At 45.9% G+C, this 27528-nt stretch overlaps 1 protein-coding gene across 1 annotated transcript in view; it reads left to right on the top strand.

Annotated features, from left to right (window-relative positions):
- The first annotated feature begins 4410 nt into the window (after window positions 1–4410).
- Window positions 4411–27528, top strand: part of LOC144768711 (serine protease 27-like) — a 244491-nt gene continuing 221373 nt past the window's right edge. Inside the window, exon 1 of the mRNA XM_078652581.1 lies at window positions 4411–4549. Coding sequence (XP_078508707.1) covers window positions 4495–4549 — 55 coding nt within the window. The 5' untranslated portion in view covers window positions 4411–4494. The remainder of the gene's footprint in view (window positions 4550–27528) is intronic.

The raw sequence follows: 27528 nt of genomic DNA, 5'->3' as shown, positions 1-27528 counted from the left end.
ATTGACAACTCTCCAACTAACTTATTTTACATTCATCAAAGATAAGCAGTCTCACAGATACTCCTTTTCCTTTTTTGAATGAGTTACCACCTCAACTCATGAGTTGGTGACTTTTCAATGTTTTGCAACCAGAGTAAAGTTGCAAAACATTGATAAATCCCTTAGCAAGTCGCCATTTGAATATGATGCTCTAAATACACCCCTTCCAAATACCTATTTGTTATGGGTTTCTAAACCCATTGTGCGATTTGGTTATGTGTTATTGATTCCCAAGATGTGTCTAGTACATAACAAATAGCCATTTTGTGGTCACCAACCCTGTGGTTTTGTGAACCACAGATTTGTTACAACAAAATCGCCTTGTACATTTGACCCAGATTGCTAAATACAAAGATATTCCTGATTCAGGTCTCCAGGTTCCACCTACAGGCGATTTCTGTCACTGTTGAAATTGTTATTAGTGGTCCTGCTGCACATGGATATTGACTCTCTGTCAGTCATATGATTCTCTCATGTTTAGGTAGATCAAAAGACACAGAAGCCTCTTAGTGTACTATTTAATGGTGACAATGATCGTTTGGGGCATAGTACTGCTGATCGTGATAATGAGTTTGAGATAACTTAAGAACTTGTTTGTTTGTCCTTGACAAATCCACAGATCAAACATTTCCATTCTTCTCTGCTCCAAAAAGGGTGATATTCAAGAGACAGTTTCTGATGTTTTAGACGCTAGTGGGAACAATGATTCAACTCTCAGCTATAACACATCCCAATTCTTCTGTCTGGGGCCTACTACACCACATATTCAACTATATACAATTCTTTTACCTTCTACGATAATTGCTTCTTGTGCTCAAATATTGCACTGACAGTAGTATAAGTAGCACTTTGCACTGCTTTGAGCTACAATACTTCAATGAGTGGTACTTGGGCGTCCTAACGCTAGCACCCATGATACTTGACACAAAGCCAGATCTACAGAGTTTTTTAGACCTGGCTTAGCATCAGAAAATACTACTTCCTTCAGACAGGCATTAGGTAGAAGAAATGTTTAATTTCTTCAAACATTTCACCCAGTAAATGTGAGCTGCACTGTACAGCACTGGCCCAATGGTGACATATATGAACATTGTCTAAGTATAAGATTTTGTTCTGGAAGGGTATCCTTTGAGTCCAAAGTCTGAGCTAGACAGAATGCGCAACCATTGCACTACAGTGCAAAGGTGTGCACATGGCTCTCAGCTGCTTATTTGTGTGCCAACCCAGGGAAAGACAGCAGCAGCAAGCCATATTTAGAATATATGTCTAAATGCTGCTTTATTTCGTTGCGCAGCTTGGCAACTTTGGCAGCTGTGCTGTATTGTGCTAAAATGTATTACATCTGCCTCCAAAGGTGATAATGGGAAAAAAACATTTGATCTATACTTAAAGGGGAACGTTAAGTCTGATCATTGCCCACAAAGTTTTTTCTACCAGTGGTGGCTGCTCCACTAAGGCAGAGGAGCATCGCCCCACTGCTCTGGGAGCCGTGTGAAATGCAAAAATAAAATGATAATATTATTTTAGTATTAGCCAGGTTGGGTGGGGTGAGGCGGGGCTGGGTTCCAGTGATGTCCTGGAGGAGGAGTGGTTGCTGCAGTCCAAAGTTGGCATGACTGCAAAAAGTCATGCGCACTTTTCATGTTCCCCACCAGGCTGCATTACACTGCCTGGAGGGAAACATGCCCATCCTCCAATTCCCCATCTAAGTGCGAGTCACGATGCTCAGACAATTCACAACACTCATTGCAGCATTGTGATTGGCTTAGGGGAGGGAGCATGTGTGCTTCCTGATTTCCCACAGAGAGATGACATGGGGGTATGTGCGTTTTTTTTTTATTATTTTGTACCACCCCCCTCCCTGATCTCCTCCACTCTCGTTCCCTGCCAGCCTCTACTAAATGCTACCACTGTTCTTGATTCTAAAATAGCCACCTCTTTTCCAGATGTGTAAGAGATCCCAAAAAGGGACTGGGAAAGCATGTGTTAAGGCATACTCTGGGAAAGAGTTAATACTCTTTACAAGATCCTTAAAAAGGACAAAGAGTCTGGTGATCCTATAGATCCTGAGCTGCATTTCCATGGAGCCTTTTCTTTAATTTCAAACAGTACCATAAATACTTCTTTATGGAGATGCAAAGGCTTGCTCTTAAAACTCTATTCCGAATTAGGCGAGCGTGCAAGCTCAGAACGTGCCTGGCGGCCAAGGAATCCTGTTTGGTGAGCATTCCATAAGGGAAATGGGAAAACACCCAGCCACTGTTCTGTCACTGGTGAAGGTCCAACGCCTCATTTAAAAAACAACAATGGGTTCTAACTTTGCTTCTGTGGTTGTCTGTAACATCAATGACAAAGACATATCTTCTTCCCCAATGATGGGAAAGTGGTAATTTCACCTCTAACTACCTTCATGAAGAACTATCAGGTAGTACTCTGTGCATCCCCATTCCTGGCATCTCTGAACTGGTGTCTGGAATCTCGACAGAGAATAATGTGACTAGATGTTGATGTGTGGTCTGGAGTGAAAGGTAGGAGGGATCGAGTTGGAGGGTGGAAGGAGTTCTAACAGAACCTACTTGCTGTTATTTAAGGGCCTAAAATTAAATAAAGATTTTACTTCCAACCTGCTCCAGGATCTTGCATGTTGGTCCTGCCCTCTTACTTCAACACAGCATTACCCATGAGATGCATTCTTCTTGTTCCTATGTAAAATAGTGGGCATGAATCTCCTGTTGTTTACAGAACTGGCAAAATACTTCAAAACATCCCTGGGTGTGTGAAAAAGTTGATGTTTTCTATAAAGATAGAGCAGCTTATTTATGAGCCCCTTGACATTTTGGTGCTGCCATTGCCTCACTTTTTGTGATGCAGCGGTGCCGTAAATAATGCAACATGTTGCGCCACATTTACAAAGTGACGCATCTAGGCAGATGCGTCACCTTGTAAAGCCCTGCTCCACATTATACCTGCGTCTGTTATAATGTATGCAGAGTGGGCGTTCCCCGCAATAAAGCCTTGTAGAAGTGGCTCAGTGAAATCTATCTGATTTCACTCTGCCACTTTTAGCACACAACTGCATCAAAAACTTACACCTGCCTCATAGCAGGCATAAGGGTGACACAGTGCAATGTATATAGGCCACCCCCATGCATTGCTGGAGTTGCATCTTGCTTCTAACGTAACTCCAGCAATGTGCGAGTTTTGTGCCGACAGATACGTCAGGACTCCTGACGCATCGGTCACTCCTTGCGACATAGAGCGCATACTGTAAATACGGCGTATCCATGACTGACGCAAGGAGGGCACAGTGAAAAGTGTCACAATGCTGTTTTATCATAGCGATGCATGCAACACTTTTTATAAATGAGCCCCAGAGTTCGTTTACTTCCATTGCGAGAGGGGGGCACAGGAGGTAAGACTGCAATACACTTTCACAGAATGCCATTTTTTCATTGATTTAACGTTTTATTTCTTTGACAAACTATTCAAATGGTTATATTCCAGAGGCCGTTGCAAACAATTACATAGAACTCTGGACAGATTTCAAGGAGGAGCAGGCACGTCTTTCCTAACAAGTTTTTGTAAAGTTGTCAAGTAATTTTTACTATGTTCTCAAGCAACAAATTGTATATATTCTACTGCATGGTTTATAAAGCTGTTATCACTCCTACCTGGGCACTGAACCGCTTGCCTGCATGCGCGACAATTTACGCTGTGTGGGGTGTGTGATTGAAAGGGTGCTGCCTTCGTTTTTTTATTTTTTATAAACACGTAAATCACAAGTAATGGGTGACCCAATGTGTCTTTGCCTCCCTCCCACCCTCTCCTTTCTACTCTCCTTTCTCGGTGTTTAGGAAAAGTAGTAAATAAATAAAGATGGGTAAATACAAATTTTTTGCTAAATTACATGCTGCTTGGACAAGCAGGTCCAATGCGAGCAAACATACTCACATTCATATGTGCGCATACAGACACGGAGGTGTGCGCAGGGTGTGCGCACTCACACGGCACGAGGACCTCTTGTGACACATGGCTTCTGGTTTATATTTAGACATGTAGAACATTCAATGGATTACGCCACAGAGACAAGGTTGCCTGTTATTACCACTACAAAAGACTGCCTTAAGCACCCATTCGCAATCCGAAATGATGCGGTTAAACGGAAAATGTAACTTGGCGTTTGTAAAGAATGATGTCAGTGGCAGCAAAAAGACTTGGAGTGTGACGGGGAGAGGAGCGCTCTTAGCAAGAAGCGGACTTAAGGCCTTGATACTTACTGCCTAGTTAAACTTGTCCAGCAGCATTCTGGCCAACCTCATTAAAGCGCCTGACATTTGTCGTAGAGATAACCGTAGCCATGCGAGGGACGTGTGGAACCATTCGAGCTCGGATGTGGAAGCTATAAGCACCTTAAAGAGGCAGAGAGGACGGAGGCCGTCTGAGGGAACCCGGACTATGTCCCAACCCCACCTCTGTCATTTTGGGGTGCTACTGCTCTTCCTCGGACTGGGTGAGCTCTTAGATGCTTTGTCGCAAGCCTGCGTGGCGATCAGTTTACGCCAGAATGATTGAGACAGCTGTCGAGGATAGTGCTTAAATGGAGAGCAGGTGTTAGGGCAGTCTGTCGAGGACAACAGACAAACCGCAGTGGCTGACGCCCGAGTAGGTGGGTGCCCGCGGGGTCTGTGAGGCTGGGGCTACCCCTGTCGGGGTCCTGAGCCCAGTCTGCCTTTGGGTGGGAGCAGGGCATGATTTGTGCGAGTGTCGCAGAGCACCGGCACTCATGTTAAGGGACCGGGACTTATTTTTATCATTCAGACATTGACCCAGAGAGAGTGAAGAAATGTAGAAGGAGGAAGAAAACCATAGCAAAACAATGACAAAGAGAGAGTAGAGATGAAAAAAGACCCTGCAAGAGTGAGATAAGGAAAAATGCGGCCTCATTTACTAACTTTTGGCTGAGGGCAGCGCAGCAAGCCTTCCAGCTGAGCTGCCCTACCTCAAAAGAATAAATGTGCATGTGCACAGGTGATTCTCCTTTCCTGCACAGAGGGTTTCAAATATTAATTGAAAGAGAGAAAATGACCCCACACCATAGTAGACAAGTATATGATACGTATCAATATTGTAATATTTAAGAATTTCAAAAAACAACACAATGTAACTTTCGATGACTTCCCAAAGATAAGCAATTCCAAGAACTTGATTGAAGGTTTATTTCGTTATTTAGTATTCAAAAAGTCATTAAAACACTTACAAAATTGCCTGCCACTAACGCGTTTCATCCCTCCTGGGGCTTCTTCAGGGCTTGATTGTTATATTCTGACAAATGGTCACATCAACCTTCTTTAAAGTAACTGCACTGATGGGATCATATATTCTTCGCAAAATATCCCGACTCTTTCGTGAATGCTTCAATCTGTTTGACTCAGGGAATTTCCCTCCCGATCCAATTATATTATGCTTAGCTTCTGACCCAGGTACGGTCCAATAGTAAAGTTCCCAGCGTATGTTGTCACCCGAAACCACAACTAATCTCCAATTGCACCAGCATGATTCATCTGCTTTTTCAATGGAATCGGCATGGAAATCTGCATGAGGCGCAGCTTTCTAGGTGGATTCAAATTGGAATTCATGAATTCTTGAAAGTAGTAGAAATACACTTGTATATCGATTTTAAAATATGAATGCAGTTTTGCTACTTTATTTGTGAGTGGTGCCATTCATTTTTTACTCATACATGAATTGTATACAGAAAGCAACCCTGTTCTGTTGTGTTTTGAGAGGCAGCAAGGTACAACAATGCATCAACAGTGCACGTTTCACACACACACAGCACACAGACAGCACACTGCACATACACAGCACACAGAGAGCACACACACATGCACACCACATAGATTGAAAGAGGAAGCCATGAGGAGAAATAAAGACTTACACCTCCTCTGGGAAGGCATAGCAATTTTGGCGCATTCAAGTTCTGGTAACTTTGGGAATTAGTCAAAATCCATGGGCGCGCCCATGCAACGCCCATGGAACGCCTTCCCAGGAAAGAGTAAAGCAAACAGAGTGATTTGTACTGCGTTGCGTTACTCCAGATTTATGAAGCCATTCAGGGCCATGCAAGGTGGCCTTGCGTGTCTTCATGAATTGTATTTGGTGTTTGTGTCATGCATGTACCAAGTTGCGTGGTGCAAATGCGATGCAAACCCCCTCATAAATATGCATCTTAATCTGCGCAGAGCAAACCGAGCGGATTCTATTCTGAAGCCATTGGAAGGCTTCTATTAATAGCAGTGCACAATGCCCCAAGATGGTGCCAAACCGCACTAAAAGCCTAATGTGGGGCATTGCTGCTAGCAGAAAATGGTAACCAAATTGAAAAATATAATTTAGCTTTAAATTCAGAAAAATAGTATTTGTGCAAACCTGGACTTGAATGTAATAGCACACTAACCACACAGATTATACATATATTAACTTAGCCATATTGTGTTTAATAGCTCTTCTATCTACACAAATGCCAAAGATTAAACCAAAAAATCATGTGAAAAATCCGACCAAAAAGGAAGCTCGTGCAGGACGGGAAAATCCACAAATCTTACATTTTGTTAGAACATTTTCCCACAAAAATGTTTTAGAGCAAAATCCCCTGTTTTGGTTTATGTGAAATTTTGCATGCAATAAAAAGTTTAATTAAGTTTATCAACTTCACAAATTTTTGATTGAATTTTGCACACTGACGTTTAAAGCACTGTGTAGTGGTCATTGGTTTGTTTATTGTAAGGTACTCCAATTGTGAGTAGATTAGATAATTCATTGTACGCCTTTCCAGTCCTTCGGGTCATTTGAAGCTTTACTCCTTTAATTTCCAAACTACTGAAACACTCTAACGGGCGCTATAATATCAGATTAAACACCAAAAACCTGGCTAATCCAGAGTAAAGCGCCTGCTAACAATCACGTGCTATCAGTGGATCCACTAGCTGCAGCACCTAGAAGCCCTGTACATGTTGCTTGACACGGTATAAGATAACATTATCCACCAGAGCACATGTCCCCCTGATCAGCAGCGAGCTGGAGCCCACCCCCTGCAGCGAACCGATGCCCTTGCTGGTGTGAAAGACACATATGCATGGGTGCTGGAGAGGATTCAAGAGGCGCCATCTGAGGACCCGCCGCACTATGGCAGCCTGTCAGCATCACGCGCCAGTCCCCGCCACAGTCTGCTGTGAGACAGCTCTCCTCCCGGATCTGTGAACACCACCTTGTAAACCGGAGAAACCCGGAGAAAGAGCCAAGGCTTTTTGGCATGGCTCGGATTATTCTGGTGAGAGGACAAAGTCATAAAAAGAATAAAGCGCCTTGAATGAACAAAGGAGAAAGGGGTGTCAGGCAGTGTGCAAGACCAGTGCCTTAGGCCCCTGCTCTGGGTGCTTCTTTAACCCGTGCTGTCCCTTGTTTGTGGACGTCTTGGTCGGAGTACTACATTATTGTATTTTTATGTGTTTTTTTTATAGCGGGTACAATACTGAGCCGGACTTCAATGCACTGTGAAAAGTAATTTCAGACTTTATAGTGTGAACACAGAAAGCATTCATATTGGTAACATATCAGATACAATCAAATTGAAAGAATAATTTTATGTGCACTTCCCAAAAAGAGAAAGTGGAAAATCTACGAGCAAGTGATTTCTAAGAAGAAGCACCCAGAATATAGAAAAACAAGCTCGCACAGCAGCAGGAGGAGGCACGGCAGCAGGGGGGAGGAGGGTGTCCTCCACTTGCGGGAGCGATAATTTCTGCCATATGGCGATGCACGCTCCCACAAGTAGATTGCCTCACGTGCACGCGTTGCCATTGATGTCAATGGAATGTGTGCACGTTTTTGGCTGAAAAGCCAAAGCGATTGGAAAAGGTATTTTTGCTTATCGCAGCGCATGCGCACTGCGTAGTGGAGACCTAAAAAGGCATCAAGCTTCCTATCAGAGAGATATGGTGCATTTCTGCCTGTCTTACTGCGCTGCTGCTTAAATTGCTGCCATTCACCAACACAGGCACCTTGCACCATTGCGGTGTAGGGATGTTTTCCTGCACAAAAACGATGCAGGCGATTTCCTCTTTCCATGTATGCTACTGAATGCAGCACACATAGAAAGGTGAATAAACAATGAGAAACAATGTTATTTCTCCTCATTACACCTCCCCTCCACCTTTCGTGGGGAGGCATAGGCTGTTGATACATTCCCAGTTTTACAGCTTGTTATAAATCTGGGAATGTGTCAAATGCCATGAGGGTTACATGAGAACACCCACCATAATGCCCATGGCAAGCCTCCCCATCATAGTTTGAGGTAGGGGTGGGCGTAGTGCGTGTAGCGAAGCTACGCGAAGTGGGGGCCCGCTACGCCCACCCACACACTTCGCGTAGCCCCACTACGCGCCGCCCGCCTCCCTCCCGCCCTCTTCTGCAACAATATTTTTAGGATTAAATACAGTCAAATAAAAGAAAAAGAACTTACCTTGGATGCGGCGTCCCGGGGCTCCCTCTCCCTGTTGACTCGCCGACTTCTTCAGACAAATGCGCATGCGCGGACGCATGCGCGGGCGCCCGCGCATTCACATTCGTCTGAAGAAGTCGGCGAGTTCGAGATCTCCCAATAAACAAATCATATGAACAAAACTCTATGAACAAACCCTCCCACCCTTCCTCCCTGGTCACATACATAGAAAGTCTCTGATTATGCCATATGTCACTGCATCCTACCACCCTTAATATCAGAGTGATTACTCTATTATTTTTGCAGTGTCATACAGCGCAAATTCCACCCTGTGTATTGGAGCACTTTATATTTGCACCAGTGTACTTTACCCAAAGCGAAATTCATTTTTTGTGTTGTTTTAACAGCATGAGGAGAATAAGTGATTTGCCCAGAATCACCAAATGTTGAGCTAATGCCAGACTCGAACCTGGTTCCCCATGTTCCAAAGTCAGTAACTTTAGCTGTTACGTCATATCTCCTCTTCTTCTATCGAAAACGGACACGTATACTGAGACACATGTCAAGAGATACACAACACTGGCTGCACCAAAAATGGCAGACACTGCAAATACTTTCAAATTAAACGATCATTATCCTGCACTGCATTTCCCACAATCCATTTGGGTGACTGGTGTGATGATACGGAAGGCAGTGTGCTCCCTGCATTGTTTTTTGCTAAAAGCGAAGTACTATATTTTATTATATATATTTTTTTTATGGAAAATGCATGCTGCAGTGGGAGCAGTTTACATCCCTGAAAATTAGTAATGCTGATAATTATGTCTGCTGCTCACAGCTTGCAACTTGTCAAGTGTTTGCATCCTAGCTCAGCGGTTTAATACCCACTTCCGAGAACTTGTACAATCTTCATGTCGAAGGTTTAAATCCCAACATATTGTTTCACCTTTAAACCCTTCTTTGCTTGAAAAAATAGACATTCAGTGATTTGGAATAGTACCTCCTGGGCGATTGGCAGAATTCTAATTCATTAAACCCCTTATAAAACAGAACTGCTTTTGCACTATTTTTGCTACTTATAAAATAAACTGCTAAACAAAGGATTTTGTCTCAGCCAGTATTTCACATTTGACAACTAAAGAAACTGTTTCTGCTTCATATAGAAAAATAGTCAAAATCTTTTTGCATCAAGTTATGCCCAGGTACAGGTAGCTTTTATCCAGCTCTGTATTACTCAACCCGTAAATATAGTACACATTGATTTCCACTATTTTCGATACACTTGCAAAGTTTGTGTGAAATGGCCATATTTTGAACATAAAACCATAAATGCATCAATGTTTGCGCAAGTATGCAGACTTTTCTTAAAAACCAGCGAAATTACACATTATTACTCAAAATGAGTCTCCCTGCCTGTCATGCAAAAAACAATGGGAAGCTGCAAATTGTGTTAAACATATAGGGGTATATTCTCAAGAACGTGTGATAACCATCGCAAATGTTACTTATCGCAACCTCCAACATCGCAGTCTATTGCGTGAAATTTACACCTTGTTAACCAAGTATTCACAACACGGCGGTACCATGCAATAGTCACAAGATAATGCGTCAAATGGCCACGTTAAAATCAACGCCACGCTGCAAAAACGCGAAACACGAATGCCAAAAAAGCTGCGATGCGGCCAATCACGATACAAAAAGCAGCAAAAACCAGCAGCAGGCCTGCAAATCCCACGCTTATGGTGGGAAAATGCACTATAAAAGCAACAAAAGCAACACACCAGAGAGAATCCAAAGTGCCTAGCAACATGGATGCACCCTGACCGAGCGCAGAGGCCAACGCAAACCCCACCATCCACACAGACCACCAGCAAAGACCAACATGGGTCGGGTAAGGCCAAGGAGAAGAGGGAGAGGTAGACGGGGTGCAATCCGCAGGAAAACAAGACCAGAGTCACTGAGGTGACAGAACACAACCAGCAACTGAACCACAATCAGAATACCTTGAATGCACCCGGAGTGTTGAAGAGGCCAATGGAGGAGGCCAAGAGGCGCTGGCATGATGTGAAAACCTAATCCAGGCCCAAAACCACTGCCAACAGGAAGGCAGCAATGGTGACAAGAGGTGTGCGTCCTGCGCTACAGGAGGGGCTGGAGTAAAATAGAGGCCACTCATAAGTGTAGAGACAGTACAACGAGGTGGGAGTACGGACACAGCTTGAGAGGACCTGACACACCAACAACAGGGTGAGTAATGAACAGAGACTGGGGGGGCGGGGGGAGTTGGGCACAATGGCACACATGCACAACGATGTGTAGCACACTGCACACCCACAATTACCCAGGGTCATGTCCCCATCCCCGTGGCTCACTGCAGCACACACGCATAGCAATCACAGCACATTCCATGACAATGTGGCACAAAGTGCAACACCGACACTGCAGAACAGGGGACACAACTGAGAAACAGGCCAATCACATTTGACAGATCAGGGAACTGTGAGATGCATATGTACAGGTACAACCTCACGTCAGTCGTGTAGTCCAAATTTCCACTGCCCCCCTCAAATTGCCAGCACCACCCAAACAGTCACAATGTACATTGTCACACAGTCTGCATGTCTATAAGAATAATGCACCAACATAAATGTCAACACAATGTCAACATGCATCTCCCCTTCACATTTCAGAGAGACAAACAACACCTCCAGAAGGTCAGACCAGACAACCCATTAGTGATGCCGGCGACATCCACCACACCTTTGACACCGACGCCCTACAGCAGCCCATAACCATCCCACACAACCCACCACCAGGACCAGGGCAGACAAGCTACTTAGAGGAGAACCCAGCCCCTGCAACAGATCACACAGCATGAAACACCCGCATGCACTGCTGGCTCACAACACTTTACCGACCCACAAATGGCATCCCAATGCCAGGTGTCAGAAAGTCAAAAGGAGGAGGTCGAACAGGTGCGGGTGTGGTCTGAACCCATGGAAGGAAAACTAGAACACATACGTGGGTGTCTATTACCTTTCAGGGACCACCTACACCCCACAAAGGAGACCCACACTGCCATGGAGACAAATGCAGATGCACATTCCCAGTACAGAACTACGCCCAGGGGCACGCACATATCAGTCACACATCCACATTGGCACTGCGTATGATGGCCCATTTCACTCCCCTTACGAATTGAGTGGGTGATGACAAAGCTACATGTCCAAGTTCTAACCGGCTGCCTGCGGTGACAAGTCTGCTTCCGCTATACACATCACAATCTAATGTCGTAGGGCCCAGGGGCCTCGTGCATACAACAACACCACAGGGTCCTTTATTGGCAGGGCCACATGTACACTGATGCCTGTGCTGGATGTGTGTAGGGTGAGTGCAAGCCAGCCCTCAGGGACTTGTTTGTGCTGGCAACAAACACAACAGTGAACACTGAATATGGAAACAGACAACACCAGCATTACAGGGACAACTGCGGAGCGTCATGGAGGTAGCTTGAGCAAGTCCAGAGGTCACACAATGAGCAAACAGAAGTGTGCGTGAGTTGCAGTGCGCTGAGTTTGGGGCACTAGAGCTGAGCGCGCTCATGTGAAGAAAATGTCTGGGATTGTGTCCCTTCAGGACATTCCTGATGCAGCTGCAGTAGGGGGTGTCACACCTGCATCATCTTCCCCATCTTCGTCCCAGGTCTCCCACACTGCTTGAGGTGACATTGCTGCATGAACTCTCCTCAGCGCATACCAAAAACAGTAATGGACGATGATTTGCTGTGCATTGAGTTAGTGGCACCTGGAATGCTGAGCAGGGGACCAGACAGAAGATGGCATCCACGACAGGTGTGAGCAACTACGTCAGTCTGCTAGTACCACCGTTTCAACACTTGCAGTTAGCGGTTGGAGTTGGTCCTGGGGGTGGTGGCGTGTGCCTCCTTGTGGTGATGCAACGTCCGTGCCGGTCGGGAATCAATTTGATGTGTGAGCCCTGGTGGGTCACAATTGAGGCAGGAGGCAGTGGACAGCACAGGGCCACAGACACATGGCATTGATGACCCCAAGTCCATCGCCTCATAGACCACCCAATATCTCAGAAGAAGGGGTCCTTGACCTGACCAGCACAGAGTTAGTGGCCTCGGATGCACAGCGGCCGGCACGGGCACCCCGCCATGGGACAATGACTTGCGGCCACTGAGGTAGGGCCATGCAAACTGAGCGGATCCTTGACGATGTCGAAGGTGAATCTAGCGGAGGGTTGCGGCGGACAGTGGAAGGTGTCCTCCAGGGGATGATGCAGAGGGCAGAAGCTATCCGGAAGCAGCAAATGGAGGAGTGGAAAGCGACTGCCTCATTGCTACCACCAGTTCGGTATCAGCTGTATGAGGATGAACACTACTCCCTAGTCCATAGACTCAGATGCCACCAATGTATGACCAGAGAGTGTCCACGAATGTCAGGGAACAGACTTAGTAGCACCGGGGCCGAGACGGGATGCAGTCTGCGATGATGCCGGTACAGTGATATGAACTCCGGCATTGCCAAATCAAGACTCTGTGACCTACTGGAACGCAGTGTAGATCAGAAGCAGTGGTCAGTAGTGAGCCACAACCACGTGTCATAGGCTCACGACATCATGGCAGTTTTCGGTAGTGTTCTATCAGCTCCGTAACAATGATCCTTTTTTCCTCCCAAATGCAACTTGTCATCCTCATACGCCTCTCCTTGTGTGCAGTGATTCGTACTCTGCCTTTGAATTCCAATTCTGTGACCTACTCGAGTGCAGCATAGGCCGAGAGTAGTAGTCCGCATGGGCCCACATAATCTTGTAACTGTGATGTAACTCAGACCTGTTGGCACCACATCGAAAGGTGTGTAGTGACATCCACTCAGCCATGATTTATGTGCTCTGCCATGAGGAAATCAAGACTCAGTTCCAAAAGTGCGATCTAGTTGGCCGTAGTGTCAGCGGAGGCAGAAGTCAGCGTGGGCCAACCTCTGTCCATCCATCTCCTCCTGGATCTCTCACACACGCCATTGGAATGGCATTTGTATTAGATTTGTGGCTGACAGGTAGAGGCACAAGAGCTGAGCGGGCGTGCAGCCGACGAGGAGGCGGTGTCCTGTCTGTGACACACTGCATTGGATTGGTGTGAGGCCTGCAGGACCATAGTGTAGAGCCAAGGCCGGAGTCAGCAAGGGCCCACAGACACGTTTGATGGGAGTCCTATGCAGAGACTTGGTGGTACCACATCGGAGGGAGTATAGTGACATGAACTCAGCCTTAAATCATGTACTCTGCCATGGTGTAATCAAGACTCAGTTCCAAATGTGTGTCCTACTTGACCGCTGTGTATGCCCAGTGGCGTAGGAGACACTAAATTTCTGGGGGGGACAAGGGCAAATGTTATGGACTTTTCAGTGACCCTATACAAATCACCCATTGTCTGAGAGCCATACGGCCTGTTAAACTAATACAATCGTATAGTTTTTTAGTGAAACATTGATAAAGGAAGGCATGTAGTCACAGTTTGCAAGTATGCTTTAACTGTTATTTACATTTACAAAGTAATTAGACAAAATGTGAAAAACATGTTTTTGAATCTTACATTTTCATGCACCAAGCAAACAAAGATGGGACGAAAAAAAAGAATAATAAACTGAATGCTCTTTGCGACATTCCTAAACCTCAAAATGCAATTGGATTAATATTGAAGTGTATTGGAGACAATGTACAAGCACACACAGCTGTAAGAGCAGAGAAATGTCCACTTTGTGAAAGTAAAATAGTAATATGAAATCCAACCTCACCAATTAAGAGGATTTATCATTGCGATTCCAAAGATGTAAACATGGCACAGCTACTCCTTTCTAACCAGGAATTACAGCTTAAAAGAAAGTATTTAGGAATTGCCAGTGTTAATCTATGAGAGGAGTATGCCTCACAGTAGTGAAAATGAATGTAGGTATTTTTCACAACACAGGCATGCAAAACCTAACAGTACATGTCCTACCTTTTAGTAACATAGCACACTGCCCTATGGGCTACCAAGGGCCAACTTTAGGTGTGATGTATGTGTAATAAAAGAGAAGTTTAAGGCTTGGCAAGGAATTTTTAATACCAAGTCGACGTGGCAGTAAAACTGCACACACGGGCTCTTCAGTGGGAGACCTGAGACATGTTTAAAGAGCTACTTGTCTGTGTGGCACAATCAGTGCTCCAGCCCCACTAGTAACATTTAATTTACAGGCCCTGGGTTTATGGTATACCACTGCACAAGTAAATACAATTTGCCAGTTGTGTATACACCAATGTTACCATGTTTGGGGGAGAAGAACATGCAATATAGCATTGGTCAGCAGTGATAAATTACTCAGAGTCCTAAGGCCAACAAAAATAATCAGCATAAAAAGGAGGTAAGCAGGCAAAACATTTGGGGGAAGACTACCCTAAGGCTGGCAGGTCCAATAGTATTGTATAGGATTCTGTGTGTCTGTTTGAGTATTTAATTCAGTCGGATCCCTTTTGGAAAACTCTAGTTTAGCAGGGCACAAGAAGGAATGCGAAAATGTTTTCTCAAACAGTGGAAGTTTATCGCCTGCATTCCTGAGGCTGGAGAAAACCATAATGCATTGCAAAATATACAACACAATACCAAAACTTTTGTTGTCTAATCTATGAGAAGCTTTATTGCCGATGTATGATATGAATGTAGAGCGCACTGAAACCACATTATCTTGCACAAAAGTATAAGAAGCCCCATTAGATACATTTGCAATAAGAATTAGCCTTGTGTGGGATGATAAAAAAAATGAGATGTAGTGTGTGTGGGAGATGCTTACCAATCTAAAAAAAAACATGCAGTGTGAGACAAGACACATATGTGATACTCACAGAAGATAGGTATAGTGAGATATGCAGGGTGAGGTGTGTGGCATAGCTCAGATATGAGTTGTTAGTTTAGTAATGATCACCAGAAACATAGTGTTTGTGTGTGAAGCTTACAAATGAATACAGTGGGTGGAAGGTTACAAATGAGTAGTGCGTGGGATGCATCAAAGCACAAAAACTTTGTTATATGGGAGGCTCACAAAAACTATAAAAATGCTCAGAACTAGCAATTATACCTCATGCTAGGTTTATTCGAGCCAAAGAAATAAGCATTTAATTGAAACAATGATTGAAGGTGTGGAGATCTTGCTCAAGAATATTATGATTTATTTACAAATGACATTTGGAGAGTTGCGTATTAACATGAAGTAATCTTTGGGGAATAGTTATTGCTAGAAAAAAGGTCAGATGGGCAGGATAACTTGGATAACGGGATATAGGTGGTGATGCTCCAGAAGATGAGCCAAGAGTGTCCAACACGCATGACTCTGCTTCTGAGCATGTCCTGGAGGAGTCTGAAGACCCCTTACTGGAGAACCCTAGTCCCTCAGGGAATAGTTCTATTGACACAGAGGGATGCCTTAGCGGTAGGACCCCTTTATTCCTCCTGGGAGGGTACAAGGAGGTCAGGGGAGGTCCAGGTCCTCCTAACTTAGTTCTCCTTCCCCTGCCACTTCAAAATGGATCTCCATCTAGAGCAAGAGGGAAGATTATTTAGAAAGGGAATACTACCTGCTCAGAATCAAGAAGGAACTGTTCACCCAAGATAAGGAAATCCTAGGAGTACAAAGAGAGCTAGGAAAAATGTGGGATTAGAATCCCATGGTGGCAGCACTAGTGAACCTAGAGTTAGGGAACAGTCCTTTGACACTGGGAACTTGAGCAGGATAGTCCCTCCTTACCAGGAGGGTGATGACATCCATAAGTGGATTACTGCTTTAGAGAAGGCCTGTAAAGTTCAGAAGGTTCCTCAAGGGCAGTGGGCAGCTATACTATGGTTCTCCTTTGCTTACAAAGGTAGGGACAAACTCTTGACTGTAAAGGAAGAATATGCAGACAATTACAAAGTCTTGAAGACTGCCTTCATAGATGGGTTTGGATTAACCACTGAGCAAATACAGGGTTAAGTTTAGGGACATACAGAAGGTACTCACTCAAGACTGGGTAGATTTTGTAGATAGTGCTATTAAGGCTCTGTAAGGCTGCTTCAGGGAAGTAATGTGCATGATTATGAGGGACTGTACAAATTACTTGTCAGTGATCTTATCCGTAATAACTGTCAAAATCAAAAACTGTTCACTGTGTTACTGGATTCAAGCTATCCTGGCTGATGAGGGGTAATGCCCTGAAACTGGTCCCAGGATGCTTGTTTCCAGTCCAGGGAGGACTAGCTCGACAATTTGGGCTGGGATGGTCCCATGAGGCACAGAGACAAGGCTGATTATCATATGGCTGGGTCTAAACTGGGGTGGCATGGTGAGCAAAAGAATGATGGATTTAACCCAAATCTATTGACTTGGGGTGAATGTTTTGATTTGCTCTGCATTCCGTCCATCATCTGTGTGTCTTTTAAAATCAGCACCTGCACCAGTACCTGGTGGACTCGGGTCTGACCTCTACCCAAGAAATGGGAAAGATGGCAGACATGTGGATCCGCACCAGGGTGAAACAATAGTCTCATGGTGGTCGTGATCAGAAGAGGCAAGGTGCTTCTAAGGCCCAGGTGAAAGGTGGGGTAAATCTAGAGAAAAAAAAGAGTCTTCTGAAGGTTCCCACAAATCTTCCTCGGGGGTAGTAACCATTCCTCTTACTCCTCTAACACAATGCCTTGGTGCTATTTGTGTAAGGAAAAAGGCCATAGGGCAAAGGATGCCAATTGCTCTGAGTCTAGCACCAATATGGCTACTACTACTCCTAAACCTTCTAGTGCCCCTAGTAATAACACTGGTAGTAGTAGAAGTGCCCCCAGAAGTTTAGCTGAGTTAACCTTGGGTACTGAAGTGGGTTCCGGCCTAGTCAGAACACCCACTCAGGCTGTTTTAGTCTGTGATGGTGGCACTGAGCTCGCCATCCTTTGTATGTCCCACTTACTTGGGCAAATACAGACAACAGCCTCTCATCAATGGAAAGGACAGATCATTCCATGGCAGTTGTTAATCTCATCTGGGGATGGGTAACTGGCCCAAAGAGAGTTGTGGTATCCTCAGACCTACCTGTGGATTGCCTACTGGGAAAAGATTGGGAAACGTTAGCCTGGTGTGACGGGGAGTAATTGACTCATGCAGAATTTATGAGAGTTTCAGTCTGTGTATTTGCTGTCACTTGAGCTCAGGCCAAGACATTAGGCACTAGGGGAGACCAAGATCTTGAAAATAATGGACCAACCTGCTCCCAAGAGAAGGAGCAGGAAGGGTAATTATGTATCCTCCTTTAAGTCTCGCAGTGAGAATTAGCCTCATGAGGGGGATGGATCTCAGAACCTTGTCACAGAGGAGCTTAGCCCTGACAAGGCAGAGCTACAGGGGCAAGGGTCCTCCCAGGGAAGCCTTGAGTCTGGAGCAGAAGGCCGACCCCTCTTTTGAACAACTCAGACAGCAAGCTGCTGCTGAGGAAGCAGGGAATGTTAGTGGGTCCCACTCCAAACCATTAATTGTCCAGACAGATGCTTCAGAGATAGGGGTAGGTGCAGTATTGTCATAGCTCAATGCAGAGGGCCATGATCAACCAGTAACGTTTATAACCAGAAGGTTGACTTCCCGGGAGAAGCGTTGGTCAGCTGTTGAGCAGGAGGCCTTTGCTGTGGTCTTGACCTTGAAGAAGTTGAGTCCATATCTCTTTGGCACTCACTTCATTGTTCAGACAAACCATAAGCCCCTCTTATGGCTTAAAAAGATGAAGGGTGAAAACCCTAAACTTTTGCGGTGGTCTATTTCTCTACAGAGGATTGACTTTTCAGTGGAACATAGACCTGGGAGTAACCATGCCAATGCAGATGACTTTCCAGATATTTCTACTTAAAAAAAGAAGACTCAACTCGGCAAGGTTATCTCATGTCCTTACGTTTGGTGGGGGCTTGTGTAGGTAAGTATGATCTGCTTCCATGGTTACCCCCAATTTTTGCCTGGTGTACACGTGTTTTGACTGTAGTCTGCTGGGATCCTGCAGGACCCCAGCAACTGTGCTCTCTCCCCTACATTGGCTCTGGTAATTACTTTGGTAAATTCACAATTGACTACTGGTGTACCCTGTAGGTTGCTAGTGTATGGTACCAAGGTACCCAAGGCATGGGTACACCAGGGATCTCCTGTGGGCTGCAGCATGTGCCACCTATGAGAGGCCACTTAAACTCCCGCTAAATGCCTGCCATTGCAGTCTGTCTGAGATGTTGCCTGCACCTCTCATGGCAGATATACGTTTCTCTATATCTGAGGTCACTGCACTTAAGTCACCCTATGGTAGGCAGGGTGCTTGGTTAAAAGTGTGAGGATGAGGATGAGCAGGACACCAATTCAAATCCCAGAGATGATTTTCAAGGCTTTGTAAGTGTGGTCAGCCATTTTAAGGTATATAGTGGACTTCAGTTATTACAAGGTATCTAACTATATACTGCTGCACTGAACCTGGTCATATTTGGTATCAAACATCTTGAAATCATACCCCAACACCGATTCTACTACTGGAAGTATGATCCCATGTATTGGGGGACTCAGAAGGGGACAGACTCCTGATAATAGCCTTTCAGGGTCTGCCAGCAAGCTTGTGCTGCTGTCGACCACAGACCTTATTCTGCCCGCCTGCTGCTGAGCTGAGCTTGAGCAGGTGAAGGTAGAACAATAGGTTTCCTGTCACAGAGCGGTGTGACCACCTCCTAGAAAGAACTTAGGGGCATATTAGCGAGAACCTCATTAAAATTGTCGCAGTTTTAGCAGCAGGAAACTGCCGCTAAAATGGCAATAATTGGCTTGCTAATATGCGTTATAGAATTCCAATAGAAGCCCAGGTTAGATTTCTTGCACATCTAACCTGGGCTTCTATTGGAATTCTATAACACATATTAGCAAGCCCATTATCGTCCTTTTAGCGGCAGTAGCCTGCCGCTAAAACGGCGATAATTTTAACACGTTTCTTGCTAATATGCCCCTTAGTGTATTGGGCTGGGATGGGGGTGCTCTCCAGCACCACCAGACTGCTTTGAAGGCCAGATTTGGTGCCTTCGTTGCATACTCCGGCTTGAGCCAGTTCAGGAACCTTTGGTTCCCGCACTGGTGCGAAACTGTACGAAGGACAGGGGCCTATCCGCCCCTCTGTCCAGCTCCCCCTTCTGGGAGGGACCACAAAGTTTTACCAATCTTTCCCTAGGGGCTCCCCTGTGGTGGGTCCTCACATTCATCAAGGATCAAGACTCACCTCTGAAACCAAAACACTCTTCAACGTCTGGACACTTGGACTTGTGCATCAAGGAAGACACTTGCTGCTCCTGGTCTCCCTGTTCTTCAAGTCTTCTGCGTCTTCTGTGTCTGTGCTTCATCCAGGTTCTCCAGAAGGCCTGTGGGCATCAAAGACATCCAAAGTGATCTCCCGTGGATTGAAGACGTCACTTTCCTACATCTGCAGGCACCGCAATGAAGCTGACCGGTGGTACTACTGGCTACCCAAGGCCCAGAAACACAGGTGGTGGTTCTGCAGCTCCCTAGAGGCCTGACCTGTCTTCTCTGAAATTGTGAGGACAGTATCCCTTGTTAAAGCTGCTGGGACCAGACCCCTGTGCACCATGTTGACTTTCCATTGCCAAGGCTTGTTGGCTCTGCACTCCAGAAATCTTCAGGTTATAAGAGGCACCAGCTTCTAGCACCTCATCCCTCAAAAATCAGCATCCTTGCTGCATCCTCTGCACTGTGGGTCTCCTTCTTTGGTGAACTGCCTGAGGTCCTCTTGCGACTCATGTGCCTTTGGCCTGTCTGTCCTCTTGAGGATCTTCCTTTGCTTCAGTGGGCACCCCTGCTTGCACGGGCCTGCTCAGACTCTCCTAGATTTGTTGAGTCCCTTGGACCTTGCTGGTCCCAATGTTTGCATCTTTTCGCTCACCAGCGTTAGTTGCGGCTACCAAGGCTTTTTCCTGCTCCCCCTGGACATCGACCACCTGAAGGTTAAACATCCATTTGTACGCAGTCATTACACCGCGTACCATTACTACGCAAATGTTACAACGCATGCACTGTAACAACGCGTAGCCATTTCTATGCATGTTATTACTTTGCATGCGCTGTAACAACGCTGTAACAACGCAAGTGTTATAATGCAAACCACATCGTTGTGAGGAAACTGAGACGTTTCCTCTTAACGACGTGCAGCGATCACCGCCCCTTTGATGATGCAGGATGGAGAACAGAGGACACAAGGAGAGAGAGGTAAGAGGGGCTGTTTTAAAGGGTTTAGAGTAGGGTGAAGGTCGTGCAGAGGGTAGTCTTTAAGGAATAATAGTAGTGTTGTGTTTGAGGAGTAGTGTTTTAGGGTTTAGGGTAGTGTTTAGGGTAGAGTAGTGTTTTGGAGATGGGTAGTGTTTTAGGGTTTAGTGTAGTGTTGTGGTGTTTGTGTAGTGTAGGGTAGTGTTTTAGGGTTTAGGGTAGTGTTGGGGTGTCGTGCAGGGTAGTGTTGTAGTGTAGGGAGCGGACTGGTGGAAGGGTGAGGGTCGTGCAGGGGACAGTGTTTTAGGGTTTAGGGTAGTGGTGTGGTGTTTGTGTAGTGTTTTAGGGTTTAGGGTAGTGTTGGGGGTCGTGCAGGGGAGTGTTTGGGTGGAGGGACAGGACTGGGGGTTGGGGGAGGGTTGTGCAGGGGGTAGTGTTTTAGGGTTAAGGGTAGTGTAGTGGTGTTTGAGTAATGTAGGGTAGTCCCTCAGGGATTAGGGTAGTGTCAAGTGGGTAGTGCAGGGAAGTGTTTGCGTGTAGGAGCAGGACTGGAGCACAGGGTAGGGTCGTGCTGGGGGTAGTGTTTGAGGGATTAGAGTAGTGTTGTGAAGTTTGTGTTGTGTAGGGTAGTGTATTTGCATTAAGTATTTAGCCTAGTTTTGGGGTGTTTATTTTATTTTCATTTAAACATTTTATTAAGTTTCTAAGTGTTTGGGTGTTCATAAAAAGAAAAAATGCGATGTTAAACCATGCGGTGTATTTCAATCCGATGTAATGGCACTTTTAATGCATTTGCAAAGAAATGCAAACTAATGGTACCCGCAATTATAAATTGCGTAGTAACTGTACATGCAAACTAAAAACAACGTTGTTAAAGTATACTTTGTTTTGGTTCGCGTTGTATCGACATACATTCACCTGAACACCAAAACCTGAAACCTGATATGGGACAGCTCATGCTTGGCTCCTGGCCTTCCTCAGCGCTGCCTGGTCCTCACAGCTGCAGCAACAATGTCACTGTCTTCACTCTTCAACCTCCTGTCATCGGTGGGCCTTGTGCTTCTGTGCCTCCTGGTCACTTCTGAGTGGCATAGACTCTGTTGCCTCTATTTGCAGGTTCTCTTCTTCAAAAAATCAACTCTTGGATTCCACTGGACTCCTTCACAGGCCTCCCCAAAGGTATCATCTTCGGAGTCTTCCATTTTTGTCTAAGGCAGGTTCCAACGTCACATCACCCCCTATGCTTCCCTGATGCAAGTAACCTGGTTCCCGGGGCATCTCCAACCTCCAGTCTTACAAAGGGTCTCTCCGGGGTCCTCCGGGAAGGGTTCTTCTACTTCAAAATTGCAACTGCAACTTCTCAGTTGACTTCCATTGGGCACGCAGCTGTGTTTCAACTTTGCACTGCCACCGGGGGTTCCTGGGCACTTACATTGGGTGGTTCCTTGTGTCCCTAGCAACTCTGAGACTTCTGATCCAAGTTCTGTTACGCTTTGTAGTTTGCATTCCACTTTCTTAGTTCATGGTTTGGTCTCCCCATGGAGACCAGTGTATATTTGTGCTACTTACCTGATTATTTTGAAGGATTCTTGTGTGTCATTGTAAGTGACATCACAGTGTGTGACATCGCACGTGACCTCGCAGGAAGTGATATCACACAAAATTACATCAGATTCTATGACCTCACATATGTTAAGCAGGTCTATCATGAGTACATGTGAGCGCATTACAGTATTTAAAAAGTAAGATTTTGCGTCGGAGCTGAGTCAAAAAAAGTGATGCAACACTGGCGCAAGATCTAGGCCTCCACTTAGACCTTTATTTATTCATACTCTGCCAGAAAGAAATCGACAACAAGGAGAAATGTGCCAGTAAATATGTTATGCTTAATTGGTTGCAAAAACTGCATTTTAAAATATCTTATGGGGCTAAGCGACCTGCTGCAGAGATTTTTATGTATCCAGTAAATCAGAGGAAATAATGGTAAAATAATTCTGGAGGTTAATGCACTTGCTGGAGTGACATGGATTTTGTCTAGTCCAAGTTTTGAATCAGAGTAGCATAAAGGGTTAATATGTCTCCCACAAAGCACATCATGTGAGACACAGACGACAGATTTTTTTTTTATGCAGCTGGGTAAGTGGGTTACTGCATTTAACAAAGAGATCCTTTAAGTGCTTGCGTTTCATACATTGTAATCTTTCGAATATAGCACTGTAACCTATGAAGTAAAGCACACGTGACTCCTACACCTTTTAACCCTCACTATCATATGTAACACATCCTGTAAAATGACTTACACACACGTTTTATTGTCAAAGTATAATGTGTATGAGTGATGTAAAGAGCTCCGACACCCAGGATGGGGTTGAGTAGCGCTATAAAATAAATAAGACAATATAGTGGTATTTCAATTATTTGTGTAAGTATTAGGACAGACTAACACATCTATCACAACGTAACCCAAGATGTGTGCTTAGAGTACGACTAATGCTAATTTGTTCTCATGTTCCAGGGTGGGTTTCAACTGCTTAAAATAAACATTTAAGCAAAACAGCAGCCTTTGAGTGACTGAATTGCACCGGTACGGTCAGGTCGGGGCTTGGGAAGGGCAGGATGCAGACAGCAATAAACAAACTACTTCTCTCCCTTTGTCCTGAAGTGCAGACTGAAGGCAGCCAGCGTGGCGGGAACGAGGTGTGAAATTATTGCAGCACACAAAAGGGAAAGTCACAGGTCAAGTACAGGGCCATTGGCACATCAAAGCACTAGTGATTTTACGTGTCAAAGGCCCTGCAACTAATAGAAAGGAGAGGGGAAGTTCTTTTGTCCCCTCGTCCTCCCCACCCCTGTCCCCCATGTCCCCCCCACTAGAAAATCTGGGGGGGATATGTCCCCCGCGTCCCCCACACTTCCTACGCCCATGTGTATGCCGGTGGAGTACATCAATGGGAAAGGAGTTCCGTGGGCCTGTGTTGTGGAGGCCGTGATGGTCTGAGGGGGAAACATCCTTTACAACGCAACTTTTACCACGCAGTGCCTTTAAGACGCAACTTTTACAACGCAAACCATTACAACGCATTGCGCTGGGGGGCGCTCTAGGATAGGGAATACGTTTAATTTACTGTCCAACACCTTCCCTAATGTCCACGGGGACTGGAGTTGGAATAGTAAATTAAACTATTCACTATCCAGCACCCCAAAGCGCTATGCGTTGTAAAGGTATGCGATGTAAAAACCGCGTTGTAAAGGCATGTGATGTAAAAGTATGCGTTGTAACGTCATACATCCGTCTGAGGAGTCTGCCAAGGTCGGCCGGCATTAGGCCTGGAGCTTGCACCGGCATGTGGTGGGCCCTCTTTGACACATGCCGGTGTTTGCAGGTCAGCAGTGCGGCCTTCATGCGCAGGGGCGGCCATGACGGCTTCGGGGACCAGTGGCTCTGAGTGCAGCAGGCGCACAGGATCCCAGGCAACACCGCCACCAGCGTGGACCTTGTGGCAGGGTGAGAGGAGCCGCTCTGGCAGGGACATTGGGCATTCTGGAAGAGGGCCACACCCAGAGCTACGTGCCTTTTATTCACACCCCTACGCTAGCCTGGCGTACGAAGGGCCAGTCCACTCCGCTCACGCTTACGGGGGGGACATCACAAGCTACATTTCTGTGATCTTCTGCACTGGTTGGGGTGACATGATTGTGTCCACTGTCCACTATGCTCCAAACATCAGCGGTGTGTGTCGACATGGATATGTGTGTGGTGTGCATACTGCAGTCTGGCCAGCACATCCACGCCACACTTGGCATTGTGTACATTCTCATTCAATGGTCCCATGCCTCCTCTGCACATGCCTGGTCCCCACCTCTGACGGCATTCTGCTATTGTGTGTCTGAGGTGCCATGCCGTTGATGGCTCATGCACATGGCTGGCCCAGGTTCCCACAGTGAGTTCTGTTGTTGTGTCTGGTGGGTGTGTATGTTGTATGTGAGTTTGTGATGTGCCCTTATTGTGTGCAGTGTTGCCAGGGACCACTAGTAGGACATGTGTGCAGTCAATTCCCCCTGACACGTGCAGGAAGCCAGCTGTGGCGTACAGGCTTTGCTTGGTCTCCGGCTGTTCCTGCGCAGTGTGTGTAAAGTATAGATAGTGGGGTTCCAAGCTGATGGTGTCATCCTTGACCGTTGTGGGGGACTTGCATTGGCCTGGCTGTGTGCCTCCTCCATCTCGGGTGGATGTTGGTTGAAGGGCACCAGAGGCCAACATATGCAGCATTGCCAGCAGCGTTGTCTGCAGTGAGATGTTGGTTGCCCGCTGTGTTGGAAACGCCAGCCTGTGGGCAACAGTGATCAGGTTGCGGAGGAGGGTTGTCCCTTTAAGCATATAGTGGGCAATGACATTCTCTGGTGTTGGGTCTGTGACGTTGGTGCATTTTCGGAGGGTCGCTGTCTTTTTCTGCGCTGCCTCAGTGTTGGTCCGGGGAGGGGGGCGGTGGTTGTCCGGGGGGTTGGGGGTGTTCCGGGGGGTGGCGGTGGGTGTTGTAGCCCTCTTGGTGTGTACAGTCTGCTTGTCCAGTGGCTTCCTGGCATATGTTGGTCTTCAGGTTTGGCTGTCGGCCGGGCCCCCTTTTGTGATGCAGGCTGCTGTCCCACTTTACACCAGGTCAGAGCAGGTGTTAATTTCCTGCTCTAACGTGCATTATCACATGTTTCGTGGTCTTTTCGCCGATGTGGCTGATCCTTGAGAATTTTGTGGAGTGGTGTTTTCCCGGCTTTTTGCATGGGAATGCCTACTCTGCATCTCATTAGCGATAGTTTTCAGGGTCATCTGTGGCAATGTTTTTTGCGGCTGCTATCGTGTGTAAACTGGTGTTATGGGCTGTAAACACAGTTTGTGAATGAGGTGATAAATGTATCACAACTTGGCTGCAATAAAGTGCTGGTGCTTTGACTCTAGCCTGCTCCTTCATTAGGAGTGTTTCTTGGCCCATCGACACCCACCCGTCACATTCCTGCCCATCTCAGCCATTGTTCAACTTTCTTTTCAATTTTTTGTCTCCTTTCCACAGTCATGTCTTTAATCTGTTTCAATTATGTTTTTTGTTATTCTTGAGTACCACAGCTTTGGCTGAGGCAGGCAATGAGGATGAGGTGGATGCTGTAATACCCAGTGTCTGGGCGTGCCAGCTACCATGCACAATCATTTTTCAGAGACGGGAGTGACTTTTTGTGTTTTAAGCACAGCACCCGAAAAACCCCTTCAGGTTCGCACTGGCAGCATGTCCAGCAAGGGACTCAAAATGGCAGAGCCAGAGCTGGAGGAGAGTGTAGTGCAGCAGGTGCAACCACACTTGGGTCTTCTGCATCCAGAAGCAGGACATGCACCACTGAGTTGACATTCTGGACTGTTAGAAGGATATTGAGATGGCATAGGCTGATAAGTGATGCTTACAATTGTTTAATTATTTATTTTTTACTTTGCCTGCGGCATTATTTACATCAGAAGTAAGTTGCACATATATATATATCCAGAAACGCGTAGAGTGTTCCTGACACCCTGCCGGTCTTGTCACAGTAAAACGTGTTGCTGAAGAGTCTACTAACGTGTCTGTGGCAATCATTACGGCGTTTATATATATATATATATATATATATATATATTTATATATATATATATATATATATATATATATACACACACCAATCCCCAATAAAAAATGGGTCCGACACATGCTCAGAGGCTTGAATTCGATTTATTACTCTCCAGGCTAAGGTCAAACAGTCCTGTAAAATACGGTGAAACGCTGGGCAGACGCGTTTCAGCCTGACGGCTTTCCTCAGTGCCCGCTTCACTTGTCCTGTCAAATTCATTTGGGGCTTGTTTTTAATGACTCCTGATGTGTTCGCTCAATGGAACAAACACTCTGGCACGCCCACAACAACTTCCAGCCTTGTCAGTCCTGCTCAGATCCATGTCGGCTTTTCCATGCTCCCTGTTAGTGGATGCTGGTACAGTGAGCAGCTTTACCCTACACCATGTGGTGTTCCAACGTCTGCTGGCCACAGAAAGCACTTCTCCCACGGCGGTCTGAGCAAGGAGTAAAGATGACAGAATCAACTCAAGCCTCTTCAAACAGCAATCAGCTGCTTCCTTTTTCCCCATGCGGCCTCGGACTCCGGTGAGTGTCTTTGACCTTCGGGGGGGGCGTTGTGCTGTGTCTTTCCACACTCCACCAAACTGCACAGGCGTTGCGCGAAGCTCCAGATCAAAAGGGCGTGCCGGTCTAGCGGTGCCTGTAACCGCTTACACATACACACCAATCCCCAATAAAAAATGGGTCCGACACATGCTCAGAGGCTTGAATTCGATTTATTACTCTCCAGGCTAAGGTCAAACAGTCCTGTAAAATACGGTGAAACGCTGGGCAGACGCGTTTCAGCCTGACGGCTTTCCTCAGTGCCCGCTTCACTTGTCATGTCAAATTCATTAGGGGCTTGTTTTATATATATATATATATATATCAAAACAAAACCCATAGAGTGACGCATAAATTATGCAAAAAAGAAGGAGAGAACTCTGGGTAGGTCTCAGTTTAGGTGGAAAGCAGCTCCTTTCAGAGCACTCTCAACACCAGCGACACTCTAGATCTGCTCACCTCAAATGTCTGTTTTTCTATCAAAGTTTTTTAGCAT

Source organism: Lissotriton helveticus, chromosome 7 (assembly GCF_964261635.1).
Source record: "Lissotriton helveticus chromosome 7, aLisHel1.1, whole genome shotgun sequence".
Classification (NCBI taxonomy): domain Eukaryota; kingdom Metazoa; phylum Chordata; class Amphibia; order Caudata; family Salamandridae; genus Lissotriton; species Lissotriton helveticus.
The sequence above is the reverse complement of the archived record's forward strand: the minus strand, read 5'-3'. Positions and strand labels throughout refer to the sequence as shown.